The sequence below is a fragment of the Athene cunicularia genome, unplaced genomic scaffold, assembly GCF_003259725.1.
Source record: "Athene cunicularia isolate RWA unplaced genomic scaffold, athCun1 SCF_48, whole genome shotgun sequence".
In the NCBI taxonomy this organism is placed as follows: Eukaryota; Metazoa; Chordata; class Aves; order Strigiformes; family Strigidae; genus Athene; species Athene cunicularia.
In genome coordinates, this window is record NW_020799477.1 from 22,040 (window position 1) to 31,964 (window position 9,925).

The window sequence follows — 9,925 nt, forward strand, 5'->3', positions numbered from 1 at the left end:
GCCAACAAAGAGCATTCACATACATCTGACGTTCACATTTGCAGATTCACATCAGATTTCTAATTTTCTATGCAGAGTATCACAAGAACCAACTATATTTCCCAGTAAAGAATAACAAAAGGATACAGTTAAGTGTTTTATTTTAAATTATCTCTTCTTTTTTTTTTTTTTTTAAACTAGTAAAAGTTTTATTAAGGAACACCACAAAAATATAGCTGAAGTTTAAATAAAATCTGATATTTCGATAAGCAGACACTGTCTAATCAGATTATAAACTGGTCAAGGGGTAGAAACCTATCCAAAAGGCTCCAATCCTGGTTTTTAACTAGTAGAAGTGGAGGGGGGTTAACAAGTAAAAGTTTTTTTAAGGAATGCTGCAAAGCACAGCTGAAGTTTAAATAAAATCTGGTATTTTGATAAGCAGACACTGTCTAATGAGATTATGAACTGTTCAAGGCGTAGAAACCTATCCAAAAGGCTCCAGTCCTGCTTTTTAAGTTGGGAGTTTGTTTTGCTTGATCAGTTTGCAATAACATAAAAATCCTTGGGCAAACATAATTTCTTGTCATGCCAGGACACAAAGTCCAAAGGTGCCAGTAGAGTTTCAAAACCTTAAAGAATCTTGTCTTCAAATACTCCAAAGCTGTGTGTCTTTAGAAACACAACAGTCACTCCCAAGGAGCAAGATGATTTTTGCCCCCCTCTCCGGGTCTGGTATGTTTTTCTTCCATTATTCACCACTTTACCAGGAGCAGAAAAGAAATATTTCCCCAGCAGCAGCTCAGAAGCAGGAGTAGGACGCGGCAGCAGGGCGCTGGCACTAAGTACACTCAGATGTTTCTGTCCGTGCCAAACACGGATCGTAAGGAGAAAGCAGATCTCCCCCAGAGGCATTTGCAATTGAAAATTCAAGCCTTTGGGGGGCTCTTGGAAAGCGATTCATGGTTGGAGGCTCTTTGCAATATGCTTTTTAACCCAATTCAATTAGCTTCTGACACCCAAGTCGGGGCTTAAAGTCACTCTTGAGAAGTTCCTGTGCCAGCTGTTTAAGCCCAGAGACACACGTTCAGACCCAGCAACTGACCCTCCATCAGGAATATCCTGAAAATGTTTTTCACAGAAAACCTGAAAGCTGTCATTTCATTAACCTCTACCCACCTACACTGTCTAAAAATGCTCTGTACAACTGCCAACTTGCACCACGGGCCGTGGACGAAAGGGAGGGACAAGCAGGCAGACACACTACGCTGGACAAAGCATAGAAGTCGTTTTGATAATTAAACTAAAATATCTGTCTATAAAATATAAAATATCTGGGAAAACGGGTGGCACTACATACAGGCAAACACGGCAGACTCTCCGCGCTACAGCAGTCAGCAGCTTGTTGTTAGAAGATGAAAATAATGTAACAGGAGGAGAGGGTCTCAAAGGACTCAACTATTAAATGTTTAATTCCTTGCACTTCACGCATCATGGAGCTAAACTAAGCGAACATTTACTCATTCCATTCCCTGCTCCTTCGCCCATGAAAACACATATAAACATTTAATTCTAGAGGAAGCCCAGAGAGCAGTTCAATTAGCTAATATTTCAGCATGAAGGACACTAGTCCAATTTCAAGTAACATATTTTGATAGCATACAGAGAAGTTAGACCGTTAATAACTTACCTTAGGGTCAGAATCTTTAATTATACCAGTAAATATTGCTTCCTTGAGAGAAAAAAAAAGAAAAAAAAAAAGCATTATAAGATTTGAACTGTAAAATACAGCTTCACTACCAGCAGCTCATAGGCACTCGCTGACTCCCCACAACTTTTCAGTTTCTGCTTTCTTAATAAAATCAACAGCATCAGACTTCTGACATCTGGGTTATTCTCAGGACCAGGACCCCAAAAGACATTTAACAGGACACACCATCAGACTGGCTCTAAGTGGCAGTGTACAAAATCAGCTTAAACACAAAATCCTGCTCTGCGCTGAAATGTTACCACGAGCCCTAGAATTTCAGCAGCTTTTATGACTTACTTCATCTTTTACAGTCTTATACTGAGGCACCATGTTGATGCAGAGCTGATTTCCATCCAGGGACATTGGAAAGCAGGTGTAAAATTTAACCATGGAATCCGCAGATTTCCTATTTATTTCAAGATATGCCTTTTAAAATAAAACAAAAAAAAAAAAAAATTTTTTTTTTTAAATTGGCATTTTACCAAAAGCATCTGGCATCAGTGCTTTCTGCACCACATTATCCCATTTGCATTTGTTAAAAAACCATTTGCTGTTTCTCCAGGTAGAAACACGACCAACTACCAATCAAGTACCTTTTTATGAGATGATAAAATCAGTACATCCCTCAGTCCTCCAAAGGGCTTTGCTAGGTTGGAAACTTCCTCGACAGAATATCCTTTCTCAGGCAAGTTTGAAATAAGAACCACACATACATCATCAGGTTCCTGCGATCAAACAAAAGTAAATATTATAAAAGATTAAAAATCTCTTCAACTCTAAATCAAAACGGACCCGTTAGCTCAAGGGAGAATTTATTTTCACTATCTAAAACCTCCGGTTTTGGTGCCTGCTTAAAAGCATGTTGTGACACTTGCAATTACCCCAAAACCAAATTATCATTTAAACCTTTTCAGGATTTAGTAGCAAAGCATATTAAACAATTTTGTAACCCTTTTCCCTAATTATGTCATTGCTTAATTGTGGCTCTGTCTACGTGGAAGCTAAACCTAAACGAACCTTAGAAACTAAGAGACTCCAAGGGAAAAATAAAAGCCAGAAGGTAACGTGGCAGGTGTCTAACAAATCTCAAACAGCGAGGAGAAAATAAACCCCTCGCTATTTCTCCTGAGAAATTAACAGTCAGGGGATTTAAAATGGAGTCTTTCTGACAGCACACCAGCAGCTGGAAATAGCACCGAGCGTGTACTTACAACTTCCACAAAGTCAACCACCTTTAGACTGACCTTGCCAGCAGGTTCTGTTGATTCTTCGCTCTTTGTAGTTGTTATCGTAGCTTCTGAAGAAAAAAAAAAGAAAAAAAAAAAAAAATGAGGGACTCATTTAGTAGTCAGCAGAACTGCTTGCACTCATTCTACCACCACTGCCACCGTGAAAAATGAAGTAATATTCCTTCATTTAACTTACGGAGACAAATGACATTGGTGAGACACTTGCAGTGTTATGTAAATGCTTCCAGAAAGAACAGTTTTAAGTAGGGATAAAAAATTAACTAAAATCCCTCGATTAGCACACGCATGCTCTGCTGACATTGGGACCTTATCAGCTGAATAATCACCACCATGAGACTTTCCTTTGGGCACACAGGGACTGCGCAGGTGCACAGTATGTGCCCACACAATCTTTTTCCTTTTTTTTTCCTGGGACAAATCCACAGTGGTTAAGTGAGAGGCTCCAAAAACACAGACAGCAGGAGACAGGAAAAGAGCACTCACCCAGGACAGGCATGTGCAGGCAAAGGAGAATCACTTCTCCTGTAAAATGTTTGTATCTACCTCTAACAGGCTCAGCAGCTACAACCTTGTCCTGTCTCCACTGTCACACGCACAGTAACTGAGAATTAAAACAGACACGTGCTGTGTTTGAAGCAAAGCCTGTTATTAATCAGTTCTAAAATACAGGGAAAAGAGCAGCTACTGAACCAGCTCTAGCAGGCAATGGAAAGCGGTGAGATTAAAAGAATTAGTCCCTACGTTGCACTGAAAAGGTCTAGGTAAAAAAAAATGATGTCTGCTGAAAGATGTAATTCTTGGAGGTTTTGAGCCACTTCAGTGATCACAAGGAATTTGTTTTATGTTTCAGTCAGTGAACCTATCCTAATAGATTTTCTTTTCTCATATCCTGTGTCATCTTCATTTCCTGGCCCCAAAAGCCTTCTCGTTCAGTTCGCAACAGCAGAGAGGTTTAGGACAGAAATGAGAAAAACCCTGTCACAGTTTGCCATTTACCTTGATCAACTAAAGCTTCATTAAACTTATCCAAGACCAACGCCGCCGCCTGAGGCATCTGTGCAAGTTTCTCTAAAAAACGAATTCAAGAAGACATCACAATGTTAAACTTCACAGGACTTACAATTAGCAAAGCAACTTAAAAAGGGCATTATGGTACCAGAATTACCCAGCAGAGGTGCAGGATTAGACACTCCTTTGGCCTGAGTCTCTGCTGCCTTCACAGGCTCTGCAGCTCCGGCCCCTTCCGTGCCACCCTTCGGCTCTGACAGCTTGGATTCCCCAACCTCCATCTGGGCTTCTGCTGAGAGCTGAAGGTCTTCATCTATGGATTTGGCTGGTAGATATCAACAGAAAAAAGCATTCTTTGTTTCAACACGTTAAAAAAAAAATCAGTTTGCAAAAGAACCAGCTGCACTACGCATTTTTCTGCCACATCTTCAGAGGCTTCGTATCACAGAAACCCCTGCCCCTCCTCGCAAACGGGAAGAACACACCCAGCAGGAAAAGCTTCCACCCCAAAGCCCAAACTCATCCCCCCTCCTGGGTCTCTGCCGGTCTGGCCCTACACACAGCACCCACAACCCAAGTTATACGGCAAGCCCTGCTGAAGGTGGCAAAAGCTTGGACTCATTGCCTGAAACCTCTTCTGGAAAGGGGGGAAGTGGCGGGGTAGGAGGATGGAAAAGCACCTGCTTGTGTTTTCCAAGTCAAAAGTTCTCATTCGTCTTACCCGCCGGTTTTGAAGTTTTCTTGATTTTACTATCTCCTGACATTGCCGATTTCTTAGTCCTTTCTTTTTTACCTACATAAAATATCCCAAACCAACAAAGTCAGCAGAAACGCTTATTTCTTAAGTCTTACATTTGTGAAGAGGACAGAAACACATACAAAACCAGTTTAATCTGCGGCAATTCAACTGATACAATAAAAAAAACCCAAACCTAAGTTCCCTCCATCAAACTCCTGAATGAAAGCCACGAAGCAGAGCATCTTTGGTGAATTTGTTTCAGATTCTGGTGACAAACCCTTACTCCTGAAAAAAAGTGTTCTCTTTTTCCTAGCTGGCAGCAAATAATTGGTGGTTCCCATCCGTGGGACAGCTCTGGAGCACAGGGCTGCACGAACCTTAACTCCCTTCTGGAAACCGGTTTCAGGAGTGCTGACAGATGAATCAAGACCAATATAATTTCCTATCTATGTCTAATCCCTAACTTTATTCAGAAAAGTTGCTCCTGAAAGCCAATAAAACAAGCAACACAAAATGGCCATTAATTCCAAGGTCTTAATAATACCAGGTATTTGTAGTTTCGTTGGCTTTTGATGTGTTTACTGAAGTTTGTCCTGTTTTCATTGAAGTACTAAAAAAACTTAAAAGATTTTCCCTACCAGTATGACAGAGAAGTGTTTCTGACAGACCAATTAATAATAGTAATTGAAATCATTTTTGTCTGGATCAATAGGAAACCAGGGCAGAAATTTAAAAGCATCTGGAACATTCAGGGAACATGAGACACTGGGAAGCACGAGCACTAACCGTAAAAAAAAAAATCTTAAATATGTTATACATAAGGTTTAAAGTCAACTTGAAGAATTACACTTCTTTTACAGGCCCGAAGTGCCACACTGACCTTCAACAGTTGGGGCAAACATTTACAATTACAGACTAATTACAGGTCAAGGCAGGGGGGTTTATTGCTACTTGAGGGTTGGGGTTTTTTTAAAGAAAAAAAGAAAGGGTTGCACGAAAAGGAAGACGTTTGAAAGTATAAACCTGACATTTTCTTGTAGCGCTCTGAACCTGCTTTCAGTGGCTAGCAAAAGCACTCACATAAAAACAAAGAAATGGGAACAAAGCAGGAAGGGACTAACAGAGGCAGCATCAGAGAAAAGGCAACCAAAACCTTACCTGGAATGGATTTAGTTCTCTTAGTGGCCGTGTTCTGATCTTTTCTATTATGAGCAAGAGGAGCAAAAAAAAAGCAAGAAAAATCAGGTTCAAAGACAACTGATTAATATCAAAACAGCTAAAAAAGCTCAAAAAAACCCACAAGAAACCAAACAGACATGAAGCCGTTTGGTTTGCAATGGTTATCACTAACGTATGCGATGGCAACACTTACTTTGTACTTGATGAAACCTTCTTAATATTCTGGGCTCTTTTTTTGACAGTCATTTTGGCCTGAAATGGACAGAAAGAACAACTCGCATAATTTATATTTTACATACAAATGCGTGCGTGCATACGTAAACAGTATTAAGTGTCTCTATATTAACATAAGGGTTATCTTTCACTGTTTGTTAAACTGACACTATTCACAAATATCAAAATTAATAAAAATGGAAAACTGGAATTAAGGAGCGTGTGTTTTCATATTTATTTTAGACTGCTGTTTATAAAAAGGAAATTTTAACAGCTATTCAAACTACAAAATCGGTTTCCCCGCAGTACCCCAGGTTTTGGCACAATACACCATGCTACACACAACTTAGGACGCTGCTCACCTGGCCAGCAGATGCTTTTGGCTTCTCTGCTACACTGATTTTCACCCGTTTCCCATTGACCAGCACTGGCACAGTTTCACTGTATTTCACAGCTGCTATCACTGCTTCTTTATAGTTCATTTCCAAGAAAGCCTGAAATAAACGGCACTTTCAGGCTTGATGTCTATTACAGACATGAGACACAATTAGCTGCGATCTTCCCTTAGAAAATCTGCTCACGACAGAATTGCACGTGCACCTCTCTCTAAGCTCATATGGGGTTTGATGAAAAAGTCTGGATTTCAGTATTCTCAAGAAGACATCCTACTTCCAGTAGCATTTACGACTTAGGTAGCAAGCCAGACAATTTCTAAAGTTAACACTTCCAGCTATTCCAAAACTATGAATGTGACAGTTCAGGAAGCCTTATCCGATGTTCAGCTGAGGAACCAAATACCCCCCTTTTTTATTGCTTTTTTTTTTTTTTTTGCGTTCTGACACAGAACCATTCTACAGGAAAACCTACCTCATTTCTAGAGCGAAGTACAATGAGATCGCTAACTTTGCCAAATGGCTGAACAATTTTTTTAATATCTTGATCTGAAAAGCCATCGTCTGGTAAATCTGATATTTGAAGGACTGTCCCACAGCTCAGCAATTCCTCTCTCAACAGCTGCAAATGGAAAAGAGAACAAAACCAAATACTTTGTAAGTGCAGTAAAAGGAAGAAGGAAGGATCTGCAGTTAAAATGACTGCAAAGTGGACAGACTGCTTAGTTCACTCTGGTGGTTTGAGGTGTTTAACACAAGGACTGAGCCACCCTTTTGTTGTTCTACAACTGTCTCAGTCTTCCGTTATTAGAAGACATCAGTTATTAGATTACCCAGTAACACACAAGGACCATCTTTTTGTTTTTAGCAAGTACTATAGATCTACACAATTCCAGCTGTCTGGGCTGAAGGGTGAGAGCCTGCACAACTCCAGTGCTTTAATTTCAGTAATACCTGTTAGCTCTCAACAGCACTAGGCCATGTTCTCTTTGCTTATCAATTAGAGGCTGGAAACTCCCAAGGATGACTGCATGTCCCACAACTAAAACACAAACTGGTTTAGTGATTGTTCCTAACAGAACCAAAATCTTGGTGTGATGGACTAAGACAACCCTGGCTTAAGATCCTTCCTAGCACAGTAGTAAACTTCTCTGCCTCATCTTCTTGCCTCACAAGGCAAAACAAACACTTTCTGCCTCCTACCCTTTACTTTTATTTACACAAGAAGCTCCTCCAAGCAGAGCGCATGGCTCACACTGCATCCAAACAAGTGCCCAGTAGAACGAGGACCCAATTTTAATGCACATTGCTTCTGCTGTTGGAAAGCACTCGAGGTTTTCTTCCCATCTGTTAAAGAACCCTTGCTGGGTAAGTTGGCACACTTGCAGCCAGCAAATCTTTGCATTAAGATGGCAGCATCTACTGCACAGAACCAGCAGGACGGTTCATCTTTCCACAAGTGATCCCCCTGAAATGAGATACTAACCCAATCCCTAAAACCACAAAGGACAGCAATAACAAACTCACCCTATTATAAGAAGTAGGACGAAGTCCGCTGGTTCCTGTGGATCCGTCTTCCTCGTCCTCTTCCATGTCTTTGCTTTGGGGTAAATCATCAGTGTCAGGAGATGAAGAACTTGACCCAGGCAAAGAAGACACGTCTTTCCTTGGAGCCTTTGCAGAAACAGTTGTTTTCAGTGGCTTCTTCGTACTTCCAGGCACCTTCCTCAGGAGTCCATGAGAGGGGGACTTCCCCGACCCCGACGATCCTTGCCCGGCTGCCTGAAGTGACCTATGTTTATTGAACTCTGCTACAAAGCCAGGTCCCAAACTTTTCACCACCGCCTCCAGAGCTGCCTTTCTGTCTGCGAGCAGAAGGGAAAACAAACTGGGGTGGGCTGGTTTGTTTTTAAAAGACAAGTTACATCCACTGCTGTCTGGTTTTCTACGGTTTCAGTTTCACCTCCCGCTCCCGATTCACAGTCAGGAGGATCACACCCCAGCAGAGATGGCCAAAAAGAATGATAAACCTCTACTATTTTCACTGTGCTGCTTTAAACTGGCAAAGCAACACTGGCAATGAGATCTACAAAAATCTAAAGGCTGGAGCAAAAGAATAATTACTTCATTTTAGATGTCAGGGAATATAAGACAAGACGTTTTCCAGACTGGGACCTTCCTCTCACACAGCAGCACTTACTACCTTGGTGCCTTCTGCTACATTCTCTATCCTCTGTCTTGTTCTTCGTCGTACAAATGTGTTTTAAATTTTAAATTTAATTTTAACAATCTGATATAAAATTAACTTTCTGTCCGCTTGCTTTATGTGGAAAATTTGTATTTTGGTTATTAATTGCTTCTTCCCCTCTCCTACGTTATAACAGCTTGCATTTTACCCTTAGGAAGACCTCTTTGAAACTGCCTGTCCTTTTATAACTTTTCATCTTAGACTTCTTTCCCACAAGAGCTCAGTACCTCCTTAATTTTCTGAAAGCATACAGACAACACAGCCACAGTATACAGACGATTAAAAAAAAAAAATCCTCTATTTTCTCCTCTTCAGAATTTTAAAAGAAACAAAAACTCCAAACAAACTGGTATTTCAGCCAGAGACCGACCTCGAAATGAATGACATGGAACTGACTGGGTTTACATGAAATCTGCTAGAACTGCAAACTGGAGGAAGCAAGCTGAACGGAGGCACAGAACGCTGCAGCACTCGGCAGTGGCACGGAGGATGTTTCACTGAAAGCCCTTCACGTACCATGCTCTCCTCAGTAAAATTAGTTCAGAACACTCTGCTTCCCTTGCAAATCACACCCCCATTCAACGCTGTTTCGGTGTGTTGTGTTTTCTTTCTTCTCATCTATACTGCCTTTACAGAACTACTTTTTTTGATGTAGAAAAAGAAAAACCTTCTGTTGTTTTCAATTTTTCAATTCACAGAACCCCAGAACCACTCCGGTTGGAAAAGCCCCTCGGGATCACCGAGTCCAACCCTCAGCCCGACTCTGCAAAGTTCTCCCCGACCCCACATCCCCCACAGCTCATCCCAACGGCCCTGAAACCCCCCAGGGATGGGGACTCCCCCCTCCCCGGGCAGCCTGTTCCACTCTCGGACCACTCTTGCTGGGAAACATTTTCTCCTCCTGCCCAGCCTGACCCTCCCCTGGGGCAGTTTCCAGCCGTTCCCTCTTGTCCTGTCCCTGATCCCCTGGGAGCAGAGCCCAGCCCCAGCCTCTCTGCAATGTCCTGTCAGGAGCTGCAGAGAGGGATGAGGGCTCCCCTCAGCCTCCTCCTCCTCACCCTGAACACTCCCAGCTCCTTCCCTGGCTCCTCACAGGATTGATTCTCCAGCCCTTCCCCAGCCTCGTTGCCCTCCTCTGCCCTCGCTCCAGCCCCTCCAGATCTCTCT

General features: G+C 41.8%; 1 protein-coding gene across 1 annotated transcript in view; it reads right to left on the bottom strand.

The window, feature by feature from the left end:
- Positions 1–9,925, bottom strand: part of ZNF638 (zinc finger protein 638) — a 46,972-nt gene that overhangs the window by 21,607 nt on the left and 15,440 nt on the right. Inside the window, exons 6-17 of the mRNA XM_026867471.1 lie at positions 8,038–8,408; positions 6,986–7,132; positions 6,481–6,612; positions 6,099–6,157; positions 5,885–5,928; positions 4,709–4,780; positions 4,145–4,312; positions 3,976–4,047; positions 2,974–3,026; positions 2,323–2,454; positions 2,027–2,155; positions 1,670–1,711 (exon numbers count right to left, since the gene is read on the bottom strand). Of these exons, the coding sequence (XP_026723272.1) occupies positions 1,670–1,711; positions 2,027–2,155; positions 2,323–2,454; positions 2,974–3,026; positions 3,976–4,047; positions 4,145–4,312; positions 4,709–4,780; positions 5,885–5,928; positions 6,099–6,157; positions 6,481–6,612; positions 6,986–7,132; positions 8,038–8,408 (1,421 nt within the window). The remainder of the gene's footprint in view (positions 1–1,669; positions 1,712–2,026; positions 2,156–2,322; positions 2,455–2,973; positions 3,027–3,975; positions 4,048–4,144; positions 4,313–4,708; positions 4,781–5,884; positions 5,929–6,098; positions 6,158–6,480; positions 6,613–6,985; positions 7,133–8,037; positions 8,409–9,925) is intronic.